The sequence below is a fragment of the Cuculus canorus genome, chromosome 1, assembly GCF_017976375.1.
Source record: "Cuculus canorus isolate bCucCan1 chromosome 1, bCucCan1.pri, whole genome shotgun sequence".
Taxonomy (NCBI): domain Eukaryota; kingdom Metazoa; phylum Chordata; class Aves; order Cuculiformes; family Cuculidae; genus Cuculus; species Cuculus canorus.
Genome location: NC_071401.1, coordinates 74,298,556 through 74,323,310, shown reverse-complemented (window position 1 = coordinate 74,323,310; position 24,755 = coordinate 74,298,556). Strand labels below are relative to the sequence as shown.

At 35.0% G+C, this 24,755-nt stretch overlaps 1 protein-coding gene across 2 annotated transcripts in view; it reads left to right on the top strand.

Moving 5' to 3' along the window:
* Positions 1-1,071: 1,071 nt before the first annotated feature.
* Positions 1,072-24,755, top strand: part of NLGN4X (neuroligin 4 X-linked) — a 119,268-nt gene continuing 95,584 nt past the window's right edge. For both annotated transcript variants that reach the window (XM_009565983.2, XM_009565985.2), the window contains exon 1: positions 1,072-1,913. In XM_009565983.2, coding sequence (XP_009564278.1) covers positions 1,442-1,913 — 472 coding nt within the window. In that variant the 5' untranslated portion in view covers positions 1,072-1,441. The remainder of the gene's footprint in view (positions 1,914-24,755) is intronic.

Sequence of the window (24,755 nt, the reverse complement as noted above, 5' to 3'; positions counted from 1 at the left end):
ATAGGGCCTGGTAGTCCACTTATATATGTTTTATATATAAATGTGTGTTCATCCAATCAAGTGTAAATTATGAGTGTCAGTTTCCTATAATAAGGATTGTTATAGCAGTGGAATTGTTATCTGTAGTTTTGAGTTGAATAATGGGTAAAAAGGAATGCCACTGTTTCTTTGGACAGGGAGAAGAATGTAAGTATTAACAACTGCTGTGTGTATAGTTTTACTACTTGTATTACTTAGCTTATATAAGTGAGTGACACATTTCATTAAAAAAATACCAAATTGTTGTATGACAAGTCTTCTGTCTAAAAATTAAAAGTATGAACATGCAAGAAGGTAATGCCTCATAGTTGTGACATCATGTGTGTCAAAATCTGTAGATTATATGATGTTTGTTTTTTTTTTCCTTTTGGGTTTCTAGTATTCCTTTTGTCAGACATAGAACAAAGAAAACTGACGTGAAAACCAGTAACTTGGTATATAATTTTTACTGACGCTGTTCTCACACATGTTTTGAATTAATGTAATGCTATTCCATATATTGGAATTTCTGAATTAGATGGAGGTAAATTAGGTTGTCACACAGAACAGTACGCATACCTGTGAAAAATACTTACACATGGAAGTCATATCATAATAAAGATTGATTGTCCAATGCAGCAAAACATTTAATGAATGTTTTCTGTGAGAGTGCACATATGCTTAAAAAGGCAGATGCTGTCTATTTAGGGCAGAAAATACCCTGGAGCCAGCACTTAAATGCGATACCCTTCCTAAAAGAAAGGGTATTTTTGGGCTGTGGTTTGGTTTGGAAACACATAGGAGCAAAAATGTTTGGTTTGTGGTATAACCTCTGACAAATTTGTGGCTTCAATTTTCAGCTTTCTTACCTTATATATCTTTGGAAGCACATAACTAACCATGGTGTCTAAAGTTCATAAAACATTTGTGGGCCTTGCTGTGGAAGTAGTGTGTGAATTTAATTGTTTGGTTTGGGGTATTTTTTTGAGATTTATGCCAATATGAATGTGTCTGTTGATTTGAATTGTTTGTTTTCTCTTGGCCACAGGCTGACTGAGTGGGTTGAACTTCACTGGAAGGACCCATTTTGCTCGGGAAGTGGAGTAGCTGTGGATCTCTCCCTGCACTACTTGTTGGGAAGTGCTGTGCATTGCCAGGATTAAGCCAATGCCGAAGTCTGGGATGGGCATTAGAAGAAAATACTTCCTTGTTTCTTCTGACGCTGGGATTTGTCTACGGCCAGTCAGCTGAGGCACCTACTGCACATCAGCTTTTGTTTTTTCACTGCCTGAACAAGATTACGTTTTCCCTCGCTTCATCTCCTTTTGATTACGTTTTTTCTTTTATTAGGTGTCATTTTCCTTGACTGATTAATTTTCTTCTGGCTGTGGAAAAAAGAGCCCCGCTGATGTTGATTTAAATAATGTCGAAACCAATGGGACTTCTATGGCTGCCTTTGATCTTCACCCCAGTATGTGTCATGCTGAATTCTAACTTCCTCCTGTGGATAACTGCACTGGCTATAAGATTTACTCTCATCGATGGCCAAGCACAATACCCAGTTGTTACCACAAATTATGGCAAAATACGTGGCTTAAGAACACCTCTGCCCAATGAGATCCTTGGTCCAGTGGAACAGTACCTGGGTGTTCCTTATGCCTCTCCTCCAACTGGAGAAAGGCGATTTCAGCCCCCAGAGCCACCATCATCTTGGACGGGTGTCCGCAATGCCACACAGTTCGCTGCTGTCTGCCCACAGTACCTGGATGAGAGGTCACTCCTCAATGACATGCTGCCAGTCTGGTTTACAGCCAATCTGGATACTGTGGTGACATATGTTCAAGATCAAAATGAAGACTGCCTGTATTTGAATATCTATGTGCCTACAGAGGATGGTAAGTACTCTAAGGATCATATTGCAGCGCTTTCATTATTCTCTGCACATGAGCAGTAGCCAGGTTTTTAAAGCGTCTTGCTCAGTTTCCTCCATGTTTTATTTGTGGAAATGGATCATGCCTCTGAGCACGCATTATAAGTACTACTTTGAAGACTGAAGAGGCTTGCATGTATATTCTCTCACATTTCAGTGTAACACCAAACCACTATTTCATTTGCAGGCAGTGGCCAAGGTGTAAGCCAGCCTTAAGTTTACATCTGAACTGCAGCTGAACATCAGTCACAAAAGAAGAAAGGGGAAATAAACTTTATCCAGAAGTAACATATTTATTTTCCCATGCATGGTACAAATACTGCCATATAATAATTTTTAAGGAGAATTTCCCTAATTTTTTTTTTTTTTTATTTTTATTATATTTCTGAGCCTACTGTTAATTCTGCTTGATTTGGATATATAAAATATTATAGTAGTTTGGTCTGCAGGTTTTTTTGCAGAATTTTTACTTGCAAAACTTCAGTCCAAGTTGTTTTTCTTTAGTTGTTAAATTTAAAATTAAGTAAACCTGATTGTATTGTGCAGAGCGGAAAAGGCGGCCTTAAACTGTTTTCTACAATCCTTTCTCGAGAGGGCCACTTTAAACCATGTTCTGTAGACTAAAAAGGTGAACAAAATTGGTATCACACAAATCTGAATGTTTTCATGATCTCAGTCTTAAAAATTCTTGCTTTGTGACATGCTGAATGTATCCTTTGTGGTTCTGAATGGTATTGTTTCCTACAGACAAATATTAAATATTATTAATTTGGGACTGTTTTAATCAGGTCCCAAATTAATAAAATTTATTCTATATCACAAGGAAATAAAAAAAATTCTGCAGTTATATTTAATATTCTGCTAAAAGCCAGTTCTTTCAGCCACTTAGAATGTAGTTACTGATGCATAACATGACAGATTTCTCCTAGATTTGCAAATCCCTTCACTTTAGCTGAGGGTCGGATTTGCACAACCAAGACATTGTTATTTCTCAGTAACCATACTCTAAATATGCAAATTTTGTACTTTGATTATTATAATCCTTCTGCCTTGATTGGCTTCTTTACTCAGAATTTCCAAGCTGCTTGCCAGCAGTAAACATACCACCTTCTTTCCCTGTTCTCATCAGCTGAAGCAAAAACTTGAAAGCTAAAAGTAAAGGGATAAGGTTTGTGAATACTGGGAACTCCACAAACATAAATACTACCACGATGCTTAAATGAAAAGTTCTCTAAGAGAAAAGCTGTGTGTATGAAGGCTTTGTGTGTACATGTGTATGCATTTGTGCATGGGTGTGTAGATGAAGGAGCAGATCTTTCCCCTTAATTCTTTCCCTCTGCTAGTCCCATTACACTGCATCTCACTCCTTGGATGATAACATAGGTAATTCTTTCCCAAATTTGTTTATGTTCTGGATTTTATCCTGCAGCTTTTAATTAGTTACTAGGGTAAGTTTGCCCTAAGAAAACATTTCAGGTTAAGATTTTATTTTTCTCACTGAAGGAATATCAGCTTTGCTAACTCAGTCTTATTTTAAAGTCTAGTGTTAATAAATTAATATATTCTTCCAGTCTAGTAATAATAAGTTTAATCCATTATTTAAAGAAGACAGGAAATTAGACATGGAAAAATATATACAAATATCTAGGAAAAGAAATTTTGATGTGAAATAGCTAATAATGAAATATGATGTGCTAAATGACTAACGACCTATAAAATTCCTCATCTTGTATGTAATAGCTAATTGCATTTACTATTAGAATAAAATTAGAAAGGACTGATAAATTTAATTTTACTTGTACAAGTTTTTGATCCTTTAATTCTGCAAAAGGTGTATGTCTTCCACTTCCTCATGGTTTTAGATTTTTTTGTTTTACACTAAATAGCATGTAAAGGGAATCTATTTTCTTTTACATATGCTCTTCAAAATATAAACCCATGCATAAAAGAGTATAGAGCTGACTAATGATAGACAAAGTTTGATGTTAGTGATGAGCCGAAGTCAAGATTTTTCCTGTATAATACGATAAATATTTTAACAGGTTCCAATGGGAAACAAAGAACTTAAAAATTAAAAAAATGGAATACGTGATTTTTTAATTGTATGCTCTATATCTTATCCCTAGATGTAACTCAGTGTGGTTTGTTGGTGAGGAAAATATGAAATCTTCTGCTCATAAAGATGATTAAAGGGAACTGACCCACAAATCACATCTCTCAAGTTAGTGTGTCTCCAAACCACACTAAATACAATCTGATTAAACACATTATGCTTCATTATATGTGTCTTAGTTGGTAAAAATAAGCTAAATAATCTACATTGTTATGGAGGCAGACCATGTAATTACTTTTTGAAGCAAGATCTGGAAGTGAGTGACTTTGAGTTAAATTCACATTTTAAATTCTTCCTTGAGTATAGGTTTATTTAATTAGTGTTCTGATTATAAAACTGAATATAGCGTAACCATCTTCCTGTCACTGTGTGATTTGGTCAAAGGGAAAAAAAGTTTGATCATCTACTTTGAATAGGGAGTTGAAGAATAAATGCATATATGCATTCATCTGATTTCAGAATTGCTTCACTGAAATTCTGCCAGTATAAACTAATGGAAATAAGAGTAAAATACAGTCCATTAAAGTGGGTAGATTAGTTAATTATAATAAAATATTTTGAAATATTGCTGTACCTGTCTAAAAAATTACACTGAAATTAAATTACACAGAATTCTATAGTTCATTAAAATAGTTGAAGCATCTAGGTAAAGAAATTACACATCCTGTTTCACAGTTTGTATCTGTCTTGATCACAGGTTTAATTTTGATGCATAAGATTGTGAATTCCATATGTCAAATAGCAGCAGAATCTTGTCAGAAGGTTCCGTGCTAAAATGTTCCCTCAAAGCGAACATTAACTTTGGTTTTAGGAGCCTTTTTTTTACGTTAGGTGAAAACAATATTTATGATAAAAATCAAACCACATACCTAATAGAATATTTCTGCAATTCTGTCCATGTGGGGTCTTATTCTTTTGCTGTTTTTCACTGGACAAATAGGGTGTATTTACACTTTCCTTAGAGTAATTTCAATTGTACTTCAGAGAATGTGGAGTAGTTGGAGAATTCCAGTATGTGTTTTCCTTTGCCTTTGGAAAAGAAACAATTGCAACCACTATAATCCATTGATTTTTGTTCATAATAATTATAAAAGATAATGCAGTTACTTTGAAGACACAGTACAAGCAACAAAGATAACATTTAGCAAACCACTTTTATATGTCAAACCTTTAATCATAAGAAATCATTCAGAACTGAAACAAATAAAATATTTGTAGTAAAATTATCTTTTTATCCAAATTGCTTTCCCAACATTTGGCTTGATATTCAGAATAATTTCTGTGGGTATATATTATCTTGCCTACTTTTCCAGTTGCTCTAAACTGTAATTTTCCACAAGAATACTTGAATGTCAGTTTTGAGGAGGTCATCCAGGGAAATGATATTGAGGACAGTCTGTTTATTATAAGTTCAGTCTGAATATGGGTTTATCTACAGTGGAAATGCTAGATTGAAGAGGACACAGACTGTTAATCGGCTGTGCTTAATCCTTGGCCTTTATCATTTGAATCTGTGGATGCCGAAGGAGATTGCTAACTCCTATCATAACTGGGAAAAAATATAATAAAAAACCCAACCAAACAGAAAAGACCATTAATTTGGATTCCTTTCATGATAAACTTCAAAACTGTATTAATAGCAAGGCAAGATAAAAAAAAAAAAAGTAATCCAGATGAATCTTTGTTTAAAAATGGCTCTGTTCAGATCAAAACAGAAAATAAAATTAAAAAAAGACTTTTTGTTGCCTTTCCATGATCAATGATAAGCATATATACTTTATTTATTTTAGCATATGAGAAAAGGATATATTTTACACAAGTGAGAAGGTACCCAACAACTGTATATGTGTTAGGGATTAACTAAATAAGCATTTAACATCTTCAGAATTTTGCTCACTAAAATCTCTGTGAGCTCTTTTCTCATTTACATCACAATAAATACAGCTGAAGTGACAACAAAAGATGGTAGGCCATGCTACTTATTAAGGGTTTGGATAGGTAGTGATTTTTTCGTTAGATTAAGGGAAACTGAGAGTATTGTAAAGATTGTTGGTATATTTTAGTGTGGGCTACCAGAAAGAAAAAAGTCTTGGGCAAGAGCAAAGAGATCAATAGTGTTCTTTCTCTGGGCAGTGATGTGAAAGACAGGTACCTGTATCTTTAGACTCTGTGTCTATTTGACTAAACTTGAATAAAGCTGATAAAGAAGATGTGCCTAAGGCGATTTCTGCACTGCTTTTTCATAGTAGTCAAATGGCTAATTAGTATACAACTGAGTGTTCGCAGCCTTATATCACTGCTGTTGAATTGCAGTGTCTGTTTAACTTGGGAAACGTCTTTTTATGAGAATTATGGTGATAAAGCTTAATTGATATGGCTTTTTTCCTTGTTTTTTTTGGGGGAAAGGAAAAACATAGTAGAAGGGTGAGTCTCATCTTCACAATTATTTGATGGCATGCTATTCATTGTCTTCTTTATTAATATGAGGAATAAAGGTCCATGCATAAAATAGTACAAGATAGGTACAATATTGTACAACATTATTTTCATTGAAATATTAGTAGATGATAATAGTCACTTTTATTTTCCAAACAAACTTGAATATCTGTAGAGTAGATTCCCCTAACCTACATACAATTTCAAGGTTCAGTAGATGCACAGCTGACATTTATCAGATAATCTCAAAATTGCAATTGTTATATAATTTCTTCACTAGTTTTGTTAATTTATAGCTTTTAGAAATTAAAAATCCAATATCTTTTGTTTACATGTTTGTAGTTCTGGTTCTTACTCAAAATTTGTTTTTTTAAAGTCAACTATAATTTGTTTAATTGACATAGGAGTGTAATGTTTTACTTCTGTTTTGTGAGTTATTGTTAAAAGCAAACTTCTTATACTTAGTTATATTTAAAAACTATTTTAAAATATATTTAGGATTTTTTAATAGATGATAATATTTGAACAGTTTTATATTACAACTACAGATGCTTTTCTGAGAAAAAACAGCATATACAAACAAGAGCTTGTTCTCAGTTTCAAAGTTGACAGTGCACAAAAGTTCTACACAGTAAGACGTATACTTCTGTAAAATGCTTGTATCACTCCCTAGAGTGAGAGGAATTAATAATAGATAACAATTACAATACAAAATGATAACTTTGGAATTACTGCATATAATCCTAGTTGAACATAAACTTTTCAGCAGCAGAAAGAAAATTGCTTTCCACTGTGAAAGATAAACTCCCCATTGTCAGAGAGCATCTAGCCAATTCTTTCACTCTTAGGGTCCAGTATATTCCCTCCTCCTAATCCAGAAATATTGCAGCATCTGTGAAAGAGAAGATGGCATATGTCTGACTACTCTCTGCCTATCAGGATAAAGCTATGGGTAATCCAGGGCCTTATTTTACATTCTTGCTTTTAACAGTCACAAATACCTTCTGACACCAAAGAACAGGACTCTAATCTAGATGAAATAAAGTTCTTAAATCCTTAGAGCTAAATTCAGATTTAGTTGCTGATTTCAAAATGCTGCTCTTCACTCCAGGAGTTGCCCATTCCACAGGCACTTTACAGGATTGCACTCAAATGGCCTTTTCGTGAATAGATATGCAGTGAAGCCTAGCAAGAAGACTCTGCATTCAATATGACATTATCTAATCTAAACAGGATTTTTGGCAAAGTTTTCTAGAGTCTCATCATTGCCTCATGCTGAAAAACCTGCTAGAATGGGGGGATGCTCTTTAAAACACAATGAATTAATGTTTCTTCTGCAAAGACAAATTAATGTTCTCATCCTTTTCATCAAAGAGCAGTGCCTTTGGAGATGTAGAGGCTATGCCATTTGGCTCAGTGGCGCAAAAGAGACAATCTTTAGTCCTGTGGGTCATGAGACAGATCAGACAGGTAATTTTACATCATTCTGCCCATTGACTCACAGGCTGGTTTTGGTGTGTTGCGGTTGTTTTTTTTTTTTCTTTTTTTTTTTTTTTGTTTTGTTTTTAATGTAGTTTTCCTCAGCATTCCTGCAAATTATTTATGTGTATGTTGTCTTCTTGCTTTCTGACAAAAACAAATCAATATGACACCTACTAACACTGAGGCATGCTGTCCTAGGGCATTGCAGTGGGTCCTCAGCAGACGTCCAAGTGTTGAAAAGTGTGGAATATGCTTGGATTTTACCAGTCGTGGCTGTACCATTTGTATTAGCTGTTATTTCCTCTATTAAGGCTTTGTGATCTCATTAATCTCCATTCAGATATTTTTTGCATAGGTCAAAACGTTTTGAAATTTGTTTGTGTCTTTTTGTTCAAAGTTGGATCAGTTTCCCTTACTTAGCACATTAATTGCAGCTTCACACAAAATCAACATGTGCTGCATTGCTCAACTCACACAAGGCTCAAAAATCAGTTCACATCTGTGGAAACATTTAATGGAACCGTCCCCGCATCAATATGATAGTCGTAGGTAGTGTATGAACCAGGCAAATTTGCATTTCTGTTCTAGAAATGCTTAGGTATTTACAAAATAAACTAACACAAATTCAAAATAAAGCAAATGTTCATAATTTTCTCCTCAGAATGCCTGACGAACTTATTGACAACTGAAAGAAAAAAAAATTTCTCAAGAATGTAATAGCTTTGTGCACGTACTTTCATCTGTCATCTTTTTGTAAAATGGAAGAATATCTTCAGCATTCAAGTCTTTACATTAGTGCTTCTTGCTTCTGCTTCCAGATGAAATTCTCAGAATGGCACATAATCAATTACCTATGCCCACATTTGGTGATAGTATTAGTTAAATGTATGAAGTTTTATCCAGACAGAAAAAAAGAGAAGAAGAAAAAGAAGAACGTGAAAGATAGCATATCTCATTTGTGTTTGTGATATTATCATCATCTAAGGCAATATGGATGAATTTATATTCTTAGGGTTTAGGGCTTTTTCAGTCTGGATGTTGCTCCAAATAACCAAAGAGACAAACAATAAGAAATAATTATTACAAAACCATGGAAATGAACTAATGCTTACAGCTATCTGCTGCTGATGTGTTAAAAATCCATTACAGAAACGTTATAATAAAAGGAAAAAAAATCTTTTACATTTTTTGCTGTAGGCAAACTTATAATGAAGAATAAATTTATGTGCAATGCTAAGCCAAATTCCTAACACTATATACAGAGAATTTTAGTCACAAATAAAATTTCTAGTGCCTCATTCCAAAATGCTTATTATTGCTGGGTTGGTTAAATGGATTTTTAATTGACAGGGTGTGACATATTTAATCTAATGGAGAGAAATTACTTTGTGCTGACTCAAATGAGTATCAGATTAATCACTGGTAATGTTTACAAGCCATCATAGCTGGAAATCATAGATACATTGTCTGATGTAGTAAATATGCAGCAGGGCAAATGAAAACCCAATATAAATATGTACATTTCATCCTCTTACAAATAAATTAGAATAAAATTATCTTTTATGTGTTATTTTTAGTGTGGCTATGAAATTTCAAATAATAATTCTGCATGTGTGTTATGCTCCAGTGGTTATACTTTTGCTTGTCTTCATGTTTTATTCAGCCAGCAGAGGGAGCATAACTTACCAGCAAACTAATTTTTTTCTATCTCGTGACATCATTGAGAAGCCACAAATGATGCTGGTGAATACAACAGTAAAACATGCAAACACATGCTAGTTTTTGACCTTTAAACAGATAGAAAGGGAACCTATCCACCTTTCCCAAGCTGAAAATTAATAACTTTGTCAGTGTTGGCTCTATTTTTAGGGACTGAGGAATTTATATGTGAGATAAAACCTATTCAAGAAAAACATGCACTCACACTGAAAAACTTACACAAAACTAATTTATTATTATAAAATAATGCACCACTTTGTAATCAAAAAACAAATAACAGTATTTGCTTTGAAATTCTTACAAGGCATCCGATGGCAGAAATGATGCAAAACTAAAGAATTTTATCTGTTTGGTTATGGTGAGTGAGTAGAAACATTCCTATGTAAAACTGAATGATTTTGTCCTTGTAATTTATAACCTCATACTTAGACAGAGGTAGATTTTTTTCCAGTGATTGACATTCGATTTTCTGTACCATAGTTACACAACTGAATCATGCAAAATGCCAAATGCATTTGTATTTTGCATGCCCTTATTTCGCTGAGACAAAAATGTTAAGCGTGCTGAAGTTACATTCTCACTGCCAGTACAGAGTGCTTAAAGTTTTTGCTATCATCCCATTTGAATTAACAGTATGTTATATTAAGTTATCCAAAGTGCCGAATTACACAAAATTTGGAGGGCTTCCCCTCCAAAATAACTTACTTCTAGGCATTATGTATCTGATTCACAAGGAATAGTACATTTATGGTCTTGCTGATTTTGTCGTCAAGTTTCCCTCTACCTAAAATCCCCTGCGCTGTCTTCGAAAATGGGTGCAATAGGCTTGGTTGCAATTTCTGTCTCGTGTGTGTCTTTGAGAGTTGGATCAAACAGATGCATATGAAATAACTTGTATGCTTTGTCACTAATAATGATTTCAATGTGAATTTAAGTCAAAGAAAATGACACGAACATCTTGCAGAAAAGAGCAGCTTAGTTTGACAGTCTTTCAGTGGGTATATTTAAACGAAAGCAGATTGAAGAAAGAACTGAATACAAATAAATGCAGTAACTTGAATGTTAAAAGTGAGGAAAGTTCCTAAAAAACATACTTAATGGTTTATTCTTTATTTTCATTATCAAGGGTTTGTCAGTCTAATTCCTGGAACTAAACCATAGTAGAAATATTGAATAGATTTTTTTTTTTTATTCTTAACTATAGTCATTTTCACAATAAAATACTAAGGGATGTTCAAGCCATATTTCTTTTCTCTTTATTAAGTTTCACTAACCCTTGCAATACTCGTTACTGACTTTTGTCATCTTGTCTCTGCTCATGTTATAAGTGAATACCTTTGCTCACTTTACAAGTGAATATCATAAATTTCATGTGTCCTTGGTTTTCATTTCGGCAAAAGGTGTTGTCCAGATATCATTCATTATCTTTTTTTCCCAAAAGTTACACACAAGAAGCAGCAAAAGGTGAGGAAACATCAGCTATGTCTTAATTAAATTTTGGCAGGGAGGCAGCTGACAGTTGGATGGACCTGAAAATTATCTATGCAGTGGGTACGAAAGGATCAGGTGAAAAGAGAAAACCTGATTCTTTTTCATGTCTTAGTCCTTCAGACAGCCACTCAGCTATGGCTGGTAAGCTGTACTTGGGCTGTAGGGTAGTACTTGAGGATGCTAACGTACCTTACTTTGGGTAAAAAAAAAAAAATAAAAAATAAATAAATATACCTGAGCATCTAGGAAGCCAGTGAAAGGTCTCCACCATGTAACACTTGTCTTGTTCAACTAGTCATTTTCAGCTTTTAGCAGCTTTTAAATGTAGCCTGTAATACTTAGGATAATTATCTGTTATTCTTAAATAAATGAAAAAGTTAGTAAGAAATGATAAGTTTAGAAGCTACCAGCATGTATCAGGGTTTAAAATATTATGAAATATATAGTTTCTGCCATTTGTGTGTGCTGCTTCAGGATGTGCTCTTTCTTAGTATTGTATCAAATTCTAAATGCATGCTATTTTACCATACTTGTTTTGCATATCTAATGCAGTAAATCAGGATGGCTTAGTGTTGGGATTATTAACTGACTTCTTTGAAAATTCAAATAAATAGGTTTTGGATTTGCTTGTCTATAATAACTCTTCTCTCCTGTGTTCCTTTTCTCATTTTGTGTCAGCAGAAATGATAAGATAGACACCATTAGTTCTTAAAATCAGATAATTAAACAGTTATTTCTGCATTGTAAGTAGCGCTAGTTTAAAGCATGTTTTCCTTTGTGAGGTACTTTGTGAATGTGTTATTTTAGTACAGGTAATCTTTTAATTGTTTTGCAACTTTTTCTTTCGCAAGCATTAGTTGGAACCACCAGCACCTACTAATTTATCATCCAATTTCCCTATTTCTTGTACAGAATTATTTCAGGTTTCTTGTTTAATACAGAGATGTGAAGCAAAATTTCCTGGGCTTTTATTCTGTTTTTCTCTTTCAGGAGTTTTTTGGAGTTTTTTTGTGGGTTTTTTTTTTTTTTTTTCAGTATTAGAAGAATTTTATGGCATTGGTACATTTGGGCTGAGGTGGTTGGAGGGCATTTCAAACAGAGAGAGGTGTTAGATAGTCTATCTGCTGCCTTTGTGCCTTAGTTAGAAAATTAGGATCATACTGATTTCTCTGATAACGGCTAGAAATAAATGCAAGTTTTTTCAATGGTCTATTTTTTCCCCCTCTGTGACCCACTGACTGGCAGCACTTTTCATATCCTTGCATTGTATTACAACCTCTAAGCAAAACTTTGGAAGGTCCGAAGAGCAATAGATTTGGGAGCCATAGTACAATAATGATTTTAAATAATTCAGCGAAGAGGTTTAAAACTAGGGCATCTAAAAGATGTTCTGACTCATTTACAGATAGCAGAGTGAAGCCTTGCTATCAAAGTATACATCTGATTCTTTACTCTCCATCTTCACACAGCAGAGTCAGAAATGAGATGGCAGAATTTTTCCAAGAGGCAAAAGACATGTAAGAAATAAGACATGCCAGAAAAGGGTCCTAAGGCACTGAAATACTGAAAGGTGGGAAAACCTTTGTGACTGGATAAGGCATATTAGCTGCCAGTGTAATGCATTTTAACTAGAAAGGATCAGATAAATTACTGATGAATGAAAAAAAAAAAAAAGGAGTTACTAGGATGTGATGCTTACTTAGTTAATAGGTTTCTCTCATAAAGCTTACTAAAAGTCAGAAATGGATTTTGGAACAAAGTATGCTGTTTGCAGATGCAGCATAATGGCTTATAATGTTTCTGTGAATCCTTTAATTTTCTTCATTATCTCCCAGCTAATAAAGAAATTACTCCTGAGTACAATATAAAGTGTTGGCTCTAGCAGAATTGCCAGTTTACTCTCACCTACTTGGCATAACTGTTGCAGATCATTCTGAAATGAATACTTCACATGACCTATAAACATCCTCCTGAGACTGAGCTTAATGGGATATGTACTTGCATGCTGGGTCCAGCGCTTTGCAACTGCCAGATGCGCTCCTTATGTATGGAACTCTTTTAGTGCCCTTGTCAGTCAGCTAAGACCTGTAGACCAAAGATCCTAACCGATTCTGACTACTTTCACTTTCTTGTGGCTATTAAACAACCATTACAGGTAGCAGCCAACAACCTTTGTTTTCAGAACTTTATTCTTCAAAGGCTTTGTACATGCTTGCTTTGTGTAGAACCAGAAAACATTTTTTACATAACCCAGGAGATGGTCATTACTAGAAACTATCACACCTTTTTCTGGTTCCCATTTTCTTAATACAGTGTTTGGTCATGTATTCCCTAGCTTGCTTTCTCTGATCAAGTAGCTGTAACCTTGTCTGTAACCTTGATTTAATTTCAAAGTCTGAATGGTTCCATGGCACATGTGCTCCCTCTCTACTGGCACATTGCTCTCTCTTCCCCACAACAAGAATGACAAAAGAGTTCAAACACAGTTGAGCTATTGCAGTGTAAGAGATAGCGACGTGAGTTGACTATGTGTACATTCTTAGTTTAATATAAATGCCCTGACTTTCCACCTAGATTTGAAAAGCATTAATGAAGAATAGTTAAGCTAATACATTTTGTCCTACGTTTATTGTGTTAAGGTACACATACTATGAACAGGTACAGTTTATCTAATGTGTCATAATGGTAGTGATTCATATCTTGAGAATTTAAACATTTGTCTGCTCTCATAATCAAGATGACATTTGAATAAGTAATTGGCAATTTTATCCTAGCTGTATCTGAAGGCAATGTGAACTTCAACTGAAACAACAAAATAGCAAGGGCTAGCAACCTTGTACGTTCATCAGCATAAAACAAGGGTGATTTATGTTTTTTTATCAATAATGTGAAATTGGTCATTTGAAAATCACAGATAGATTGCTATTTTGTGGACTTCTTTTTCCTCGCTTCATTAGTTTCTTTTCCAGCCTTTCTCATAGTGTGTTTGAAAATATAACAATAGTGCTGTACTTTGTTGCACCCTCTGGCTGCCTGCTTACCTGTTGCACATCAGTAGCGACTTATCCTTTCTTTTACTCTTTCTAACAATCCTGATGGATGTTCCTGTGTAAAACAAGCAAACAAACATTTAGAAAAAGAAAAAAAAAAAAACTTATCAAGGACTTTCATCATCACTTCTAATTGCCTACTTACCTACTGCACAATTTTAGCACTGCATTCACTGGAGGCTTTGCTATCAGTCTGTGTGCTTGAGATTTCACTGGTTTGCTAAAAACCCACAAATTTATGCCCTTACAAAACTGACAGCTTCCTTAGTTAACATTAATTATCTTAGTAATTCTTTGTTTATTTCTTTTATCTCTTATTTCTTTAAGTATTCACATAAGTATCTAGAAACAAGTATTTGGAAATAAAATGCAAGCATCATTTTACCATTTCAGTTATCTTAAGAAAGATACTCCACTCTTTGATCTGACTCAGTCAGATTGTACTTACTTTCTTTTACTGTACTCCTTCTGAAGGTAAATAGAATATTTCTCTCTTTAGAGCTGTCAGCATAGCACACTTGCTAGCAATAATTAGGTTTAAACCTTTTAAATTAGCAGACTAAAAGCCTCAAAGCCTGCAGAGCAGTATCCAAGTTGTACAGCAGTTTAGCTGACTTTTAAGAAGGTATTCTATAATGTAATTTATTGTGTCACTTTTAATGACCTCTTCAATTTGCTGAATTTGTTTATAAATAAAATTTCTCTTTTTACTCCTGCCCTCCCATTTATTTTCTTCTTAAACAACCACAGAGCATATAATGCTGATACTGATCTTTTTTTTTTTTCACAACACTGGCATAAATTTAGCTTCACAATAAACACAATAAGCTCCAGGTAGGAAGTCCTTGTTTTAAGCATGCACATTGCCAATAATTAGTATAGTCAAATAATTAGCATATTAGTAGCCATGTGACTCGTCAGGTTTAAGTTCCAATTTTATATATACTTTGAAGTTATTGTGTTTTTTTAAGGATTATTCATTTTTCTAGTCATCATTATTTTAAGATTTTATTATTGTGTAACACAATGACAATTGTTTCAGTTGGACACTGATAGAGATCATGTTTCCAATGTTATGTAAACTGAAGGATGCAGAAAAGGGCTGCATAAGAGCCAGAGGTAATGCCTTACGGCAAAAGATTTAAAGAGTTGTTATACATAAAGAATAGCATAAGTAATCCACTAAAACAAACAAACAATACATTTTCAGTGCACATGGAATACAGAGTAGTATTGATTAGAATTAATAACTAACAGAGAGCAGCAGAATTCCCATGGATCAAATTTTCTGTTTACCTGTGAAGAACACCAGAACCATATGTATAACAACATTAAGTGTATAATAGACCCAAAAGCACTCCATTTACCTAAATAGGTAAACACCATTACCTATTTCAGTATGAAGGTATGACTAATGTTTTCTTATAATCACGTTTTTCTTGACCAAACTGAACACAACAATAGTCCTAATGATGTAACTGTATGTCAGATGCTTTGGAAAATTCATTTCAGCTACATTTCATTTTCAGAGAAGAACTTATGTTTCTCACAAAGGCCAAAGACTTGCCCATGACAATTTTCTGTGAAAGGCAGTACTTAGGTAGTTCAGTCTCAGAATAGACAGCAAATGCATTGTGGAGATGCTAGCTTGCCTCAAAACTTGTGAGGGTGATAACTCTGTTCAAATGTTCAACTCTAATGTTGCAGGTATTTCCACAGAAATTAATGCTAGTCCAAGCTAGATGACGCAAGACACCGTAGATTTGTATGAGGATGTACTGAAAGTGTGTCCTTCATGGCTATGTGGCACCCTTCCCTGTTGCTCAATTGTATCTCTCTAACTGGATGTAGAATTTCACTCTTTATTGTTGCTGAAGAATATATATCAGAAAGTCTGAGTTCCTTGAGCTTCTCAACATTAGAAATTAAGAACATGTGAGACCCCACATGAAGAATTCCTAAATGTGGCTATCTGTGGTAGAAAGCTTCATGACGGTGGATGTGGACATTGCAAGTATGGATGGCAAAATATATATAATGGCAAAACCCTGTGGACATGCACTCCAGGCATGAGCCTTTCAATGCAGATACATAAATTGTGCAAGTTTAGGCTTCTGAACTATCTTTGTGTAGGAATAATTTTGTAATAATGCAGTTTGTTTATATAACTGAAAGCGAGGAACTAATTGCTTTAATTTGTATTTTTCTTCTCAAAATAATTATGAAGAAAAATTTCATTTAATTAAAAAAAACAAATGGTAGTGTAATTTCTTGTCAACGGTAGTGATTCACTCTGGCAGTGTTGAAGAGTCGTTAGAAACAGATCACTCAGTGTATATTTAAACTAATACTACATTTACCTCAGTTATACCTGATCTGACAAAGCCATTATTATACCACTGTTTGTTTCATTAATTGTGACAAAAATTGTACACTTACAATGCTGTGCTAAAAAGGCATTTTTTTCTCCTGCATTTCACCCCAATGTAAATATTGCCCTTTGATAATACCAAATTCCTGGTAAATATTCAAAGCAGATGCCGACAAAATTATAATGATATGTTTTAGTCAGAGAATTGAAATGTCTTCATTTTATTTAAAAAGGCTACTTTAATAATCATGTGAATTTGTTTGTTTGTTTGTTTATATAAAGTAGCCCATATAAATACAAGGTGTTTCAGAGAATTAATATAATCCAGATGAGGTTCAGCTGCTAGAGACAGAACATTAAGAGAATGTTGTCACTGTAAAATACAACGAAGTTTTAACTATTCCTATACTTACTCCAAATAAACCTATATATCTACATTGTGCAGTGCTGTGTGGGGAACATAATGAGTTGCTGCACCTAAACCAAGTCTTCTTGCCGCTTATCAGAGCTAATTAGCTGGAATGGAGGACCGTAATATAGTTTTTCTGCTTCTAGTTGCCAATACGCCTATTTGGTGCTAGCTCAGGGATCTATGTACACTGCTACTTCATACATTACAGACAATCTCTTGGCGGCTCATTAAAGCCATTTCATTTTTCCCCATATTTGAAGCATCTATGTGTTATATATTTGTTAAAGTAACCATCTTTTATTTCTGCATTTTAGTATTACATTTCAAAGTTTTTTCAATTGTTAGTCTAGTCATTGCTTTGCCACTTGATGATGTCACCTGTAGGGCTGCATTTTTTTTCCTTAAGCGATAGGCCGGACAGTAGAAACTGTTTACAAGAAGATTGTAGGTATAAATTTCAGAACCAGAACTACTTAGTGAGGGCTCATAAATCCAGCCTATCACCAGTGGCGTAAATTGTTCCCTGGAGAGGCTTCCTCTCTCTACTGCCTGCTGAGGCTCAGGTTTTTTTTCTTTCTTTAGAGGCCAGAGTCAAAAGGAATTTTTGCAGTCTGTAGGTATACATAGATAACTAGGACTTAGTTCTCTGCTCCCCACTTCTGTTGTTTTTCTAGTATTGCACAATAAGTGTATTTCTTCTGTGAGTAATTACATTGATTTCAGGCTATTCCTAGCAATTTAACAGATAGTATATGGTAAGAAAGCAGAAATCTCACTTTAATTAAGGATTAAACCATCTTCACAAAGACAGACTAATTGATATGTATAGGAAATAAAATAATTAAAAAAGAATTAAGGAGGCAAAATCTGGAGCCTAGAATTGGAGCTGTTCCTAGTTGTAACAGTCTTTACATTAGCTATAAACTGGAGAAACCCAACTTAACTTCCTTAACTGGGACTGACATGCATCACTGTTACCTACAAGATCTAACAATATGCAGGTGAAGGCTTCTGAGTAAATTTAAATCTCTCATCTGCATTTTGTTTAGAAGTTGTATAGCTGTTCAGAATGCTTTCAGAAAATAATGGAAATGTCACTATCTATTCTCTCTGTTATTTTAATTAGTCTATTTCTATTCTTTACTGATATTCTTCTTTTGTTCTCATGAAATTAATATTTTGCAGGTTTAAATTCATTTCATGAAGTGGTTTGTCTACCTATGTGTGAATTTCTGACTTGTTGCTCTGTGACTTTTTCTACATTTGTGCCCATGCTAGTTTAAAGCATGAAAAGATACCGCTATGATAATTTATTCTGAAGTTCGTTCAAATGGCTACCTTTCTTGTTCTTCTACTGTTTCTGATAGGTTACTGGTTTCATGTTCAATTCCTGCCCAACAGGCAATGCAACTACTTCATATGGTATTAGATGTAGCCAGATTATTTAATCATGTGAGCCACGTATGGACTTTGATTAAATCATCCTAGATTTTCAAAAGTAAATTTGTCAGCAGCTTTTGGCTCATAGCCATCACACTGTTTCCAGAATTAATTCCTAGGGGAACCTGATTGAAGCTAGTGTCTCACAGTCTGACTAGACAGGAAAGGATGGTAGTCAAGAAGACCAAGCATTTTGTTCTTTGTACACAGCATCAGGGAGTAATAAAGGTCCCATCAGAGGTTTCACATAAACACAGTTCATTTGTCTGTTACCTGCTCTGGTAATTAAGCTCCTGTTAGTAGGACTTGCTGTCTGCTTCCTACACATTCTCTTCCAGTCATGCATTGCAACTTTGGAAAGGGACTATAATGCTGGAATTGTTAAAGGTGACTTACATGAGCAGTGTGGTGTAGCTTATCAGGGATTTTGGGGAATGTGTTCTGCTTTTAAAACATCTTCATAATTCAATCCCTCGAAAATAATTCCTATTTACCTATACTTATCGCAGTTATTTGGATTCGCTAGTGGAAATATGATTTAGCAGCATAAGATGTGCAGAAGAAATTGAATATTTTTTTTTTTCACTTTTAAATTGCAGGTCAATTGAAGATTATAGTTCTCTGATAAACTGATGCCTGCCCTTGTATTGTTTTCAGATGTCCATTTGCAGTAAGCAAGGGAACAAGCAGTACCTGGATACGTACTTACAGTTTGTCATTCTAAAAATCTTGCTAGAATAAATATGATAATCATCCTAACAGGTCTTATGGCAAAGCTCATGTTGTGCTTGGCTGTACTGATCGTAAAGCAAGGACCAAGAGTTTAAATAACCTATTAGTCTCTCTGCTGACTCTTGACATTTTTAGGATTACAATAGAATCTGTTTCAGAAAAGAGAAGATGCGGGATTTTAATGTAGTAACTTGTCCTTTTCTAGGTCACATTTCCTTTGCTGCTAAGGCCTACGTTTACCTTAATGTTGTCTTATTACAGCAAGTGAATATCATAAAATAGACTTCATTTCACTCCATCTAAACAAAATAATTACTTTTTGTGTGAAAATGGATGTATTGCTTTACAGTGTTAATGAATGTAATCTATGCCTATCTTAAAGTTGGTTTTGCTTCTTACATGAAGATGCGTTTCTATGACTGCAATAAACAGTAAGACTGTCATGTTTAAAATAGGGATTAGGATTTCAGTATTGCAGCAGTGGAAACACATGACAGTGTAATGACTTAAATAATTTTAAGTGTTCTGTTCATGCATGAGGAGAAAAGAGTATATCTACAGCATTCAAGACAGTAAATAATGTTAATAAAAAAATTGTGGTGGAATCAAAACTGAGAGACTTGAACTTCTAAAGGCATTATTAGGTTCCACATGGTATTGCTGTATCTCAACTAGATGTGTACTTCACTTTAAATTTCAAATGAATTTGACATTGTGGTTAATTTATAAATATGTGACTGTGATTATAAACAAATATCTATTAAGCTCTACAGAAGTAAAAAAAAAGAATACACTTCTCTACTTAGAATTTGTTTTCATATGCCAGGGTGCACTTCTGCAGCTTTTGTGTCATACAGTCTACTCTCAGGCTCCATATTCCACCTGTTTTTCTATTGCAAATCTGAAATATGATGCCACAAACTTCATAAGCCAAGGCATTGTTTTGCCAACCACCTCTCTTGGTGACAACCTGCTGAATTTTTTATTCTGTTAAACTGGACTTATTCCTCATTAGCAGAAGCCTGGTTATTCTAACTTAGCCTGTAATGTCGTGAATCCCTGCTGCTTGGGTGCAGGAAGGACATAGATCCTTTTACTAATGTGGTAGAAGATTCCAGAATAAATTGTTCTATTAATTACACGGAAATGTAGATGTTTTAGCGTAAACCTTAAAGCAATTTCATCCATAAAACCAAATTTCTCCTTTAAAGTCTTTATGTAATCTACAGTGGAAGACTTTTCAGATTGCTTAAAAAATGGGATTCTGACCTGATTCACAGTTTAACATTCTTGCTTTAGAAAAGAATGAGTCTTTGCTGGAGTCAATGATGTGAATAATTATTTATGACTAGATAGTGCCTTCCGGCAAAACCTTGAGTGAAAGCTGATGCATAATTAGAATTGTCCCAGAAGGAGTCCTGGAAGGTATAGTGCCTTAGGGACAACCTCCAAGCTCAGTTCCCCTTTTCTTCCCTTCTTGCTTCAGGGGTTCAGTATTTCAGCATAGCAGTTAAAAATTGATGCTGTTCAAACACAGCACCTAGAGACTGTATTCTCCATGCAAACCTACCTGTATAGATAGCAATTATTCTGACTGCACCACTGTGTCACATTAGTCTTTTTTTTTTGCCCTTTAGAATTGATTATTTAAGATGCAAACCTTACTCTCAGTCTTTCAGCAAAACTGAAAACCTGATTTCAGAAGGCCTACATGCCTGATATGTATCTAAACTTTTCTGAAGCACAAGAATCAAGACCCAGTCCTGAAATGCGTTTGTCTTTCTTTTTTTTTTCAGTCGTAGTTAGTCACTTTGACTGTGTTGTGATCTGATTCCAGGCATTTCATTAGTATTTTTTCAGGATAGAGGTATTTGGTTTGATTTAAGTATAGCATGTCTTGTCATTAAAGGAGAAGGAATAGGCAGGATAGGAGCAGAATTGAGACAAAATATTTCTTTTGCAATGTGGATTCACATATTTTTGCGAATCAGCTGTACTGAGTGTATTGAGGATTGTCATTCATTGGCACGTACTCCTTTATGCATTGTAGTTCCTGCTCCTGATGACATAATACTGCTCCACTATCTGATTCCATTCTTAGAGACTGAATTAGCGGTTATCTTTCTCCAGCAAATTCTTAATCCTTTCTACTCTGTTAATGACTTCTTACCTACTTAAATGTTTCAGAAAAGCAGATACATCCTTTTCCTGCTGCAGCTGTGCCAGCGAAGTCACTGCTTATCACCATCCAAGATAGCAATTGCTGCCTTTGCTAGTGAAGCTAATCAGATGATTGTCTCCTAACCCATTTCAGTCAAAGTGTTTCAGTTTAATCAGTTGAAAGAGCCATTCTTTGCTAACTTGACACATTTCTGTCTGAGATGAGCTCTGGAGAAATCACATGTACATTTGAATTAGCGTCTAGCAAGAAGACAGGAATAAGCAGATGACAGGAGGTGCAGAAAGGGTGGGATTTAGTAAAGAAATGGTAAATACTTTCATGACTGTATCTGCCCATGGGAAGATACATTTTCACATCTAAATTGAATACCAACCTTAAAAAACATTCCATTTCCAATCAGTTTTTCAAGAAAAAGCGATGTTACCTGTTTGTGTGTTTGTATGTGTGTTTATGCAAGCTATGAGCGAAGTCCAAGATGGAGAGCAGAAAATCGGCAAGACTTTATACACCTTTTGTATATACCTTTTGCAAAGCCATGCAGAATGGGAGAAGCATTAACTGAACATAAACAAAAGCAGCAGTGAAAATTCACAGTATTCAGTAGATTAGAAATAATTTATGTTCAAATCTGGTAGCAGAAAATGTAAAAAACATACTGGCATGTAGCATCAGACTCTTCTTGCCAGTTTTTTTGCATCCTACACTAACTACCATTTCTCCATCTAAATTTGAGGATTAAAGACTATGGAATTAACAAAAAAGTTAATGGCTTTGTGACTATGATATTCACCTCTCCTATATTTAAATGTTTAGAAAAATGCTTCCTAGGGGGTAGCATGGAAAAAACAAAGTGGGAAATAATAAGCTTACTGTGGTCTACTACAGGGAAAAGCTGCAATCGTGCATTCAGATATCTGTCACTTTTTCAAATAGAAGATACCTGGAAAAAATGCCCGTAGATAAATCCAAATGCTTCTGCTCAAGTACTAGCATCAAGACTAGACTAAAAGAAGAAAAGAAGAGGCAGTGTGAGACAAAACTTAGACTTGCTTGTTTTTACTCTTATCAGTTAGGCAACTTCTTTCTGTTGCACAATATTTGGCTCTAGTCACAGTTGCTGCAGCTGCCCCAGCTGTCTGAGTACTCCACTGAGCACCAGCTCCACTATCAACCACAGTTTAGCTGCTGTAGACTCCAGTGAGTGCTATGGTGTCACTAGCGATGGGCCTGTCGTGATGCCTTCAACAGGCTACTGCTGCATGGAAATAATTTCTTCACCTTGAGTTGAAGCTTGATTTAGTAGTACAAAAGAGTTACACCTATGACATAGACGAAACGTTTACCCTAACACCTTACCTTAAAGTTATGTTTAACGTGTTCCTTTAAAGCATTCTGTAAAAAAAAAACCCCAAAAACACCCCATAAAACAAAAACCAAACAAAAAAACCAAAACAATACCCCTCTGACTGAACAGGAAGGAGTATATTATCCTTAAACACAGGGATATTGTTTATAGGAAGAGTGAAGCATCTGACATTTCTCTCCTGATTTACTTGCTCCTAAGCTTGTTATAGAACATACCCATATTGTCATCAGAGCAAGCATATCTGCATGCTCTAAACATTTGTTTTACATATGTATAATATATTTTAGTTCTATTTGCATTTTGTATTTTTCTTAAAAACAAGGAAATTTCTGTTCATGAACACCCAGAAATACTACGGAAATACAATGATTCTCATTGACACAACCAAAGTTCTCTTGGCCACGGTGATCATGTGGACAAGCTGAAAATATTCTGACTGAATGCGATGTGTGCATTGCATTGCGACGGGTTACATCACTAGTCGTAACATGATGTAACCCAACGCAGCATGATGTAAGCGTCGTTATACTTTGGAGATTTAAGGAAACATCACCCTTGTGTCCCTCTGCCCCTTTCCAGGACTATGCTGCCACTCTTCATCTAAGAATTAATTACCCATACCTGTTGCCAGTCTATGAATGCTCATGTCTTATTGTTTTCTTTGTTATAAGTTCAGTAGGTGCTTATCTTAGGCTCCACAAGGCTAAGTGTCAGGTCCTGCACTTGGGCCACAACAGTGCCATGCAATGCTACAGGCTTGGGGACAAATGGCTGGAAAGCTGCCATCAGAAAAGCACCTGGGGATACCGGTAGACAGCCAGCTGAATATGAGCCGTCAGTGTGCCTAGGTGGCCAAGAGAACCAATAGTATCCTGGCTTATATCAGGAACAGGGTGGCCAGCAGGATTAGGGAAGTGATCATCCTCACTACAAGAAAAACATAGAGGGGCTGAAGCGACAAAAAGAAGAGCTGCAAAGCTTCTGAAGGGTTTAGAGAACAAGTTTTATGAGGAACAGCTAAGGGAACTGGGGTTAAGTCTGTAGAAAAGGAGGCTCAAGGAAGACCTTATCACTCTTTGCAGCTACCTGAAAGGAGGTGGTAGCTAGGTGGGTGATGAGCTCTTGTTCCAAGTAACAAGTGATGAGAGGCAAAGGCCTCAAATGCCAGAGGAGGTTCAGGCTGGATATTGGGAAAAAATTCTTCACTGAAAGGATTATCAAACTTTGGAATAGGCTGTGCAGGGAAGTGGTTGATTCATCATCCCTGGAAGTATTTAAAAAACCTGTAGAAGTGGTGCTTTGAGATATGGAAAACCATGTGGTAAACTTGTCAGTGCTAGGTTAAGGGTTGGACTCAATGATCTTAAAATGTTTTCTGGCTTAAACAATTTTATTATTCTATGTTTCTATTACTGTCCACTCTAATTGTGGGCTATGCAACCTCAGTCTTAAATGATAGATGTTAATTTTTTTTCTATGTCCGTATAGATACACTTGCTCTCTGTCAGTTATCACAGATTTCTGATGAAAATTAAAAGAAAAAGATATACTTTGTGTAAAAATGTTTCACAGATTTGAAGGGTAGAAATAACTTATGCATATTTTTAATGGTAAAACTAATTCCACAGCATTGAAATACTTTTAATTTGCCTTGCCATCTGCATATGGGAAGGGGTGCCATGTTCATAGCTTTGGTTTTTATTGCACCTTGGTGCATTTTTTACACTGCTATTGCAGCTCTTCTGTGTGAATGTTAGGGTGAATTGCTTTATACTTCCTAGTGGCATTGCTTCTTTCAGGACAGATCTTTGTGTATTCCTTTTATTATTGCATACATTCTGAAAGTACATTAGCAGGCTCATACTTACACTGTGAATTTGAATTAACTGTAGAAACTAAGATGCACTTCTTTTATGTAGTTTTGTACAGGTAATTTTGTGCTTGGCATTTATGCTTTAAGAAGTATTTTAAGACAACTGATTTTCTAAACATGTAGAGGCTCACATTTTATCC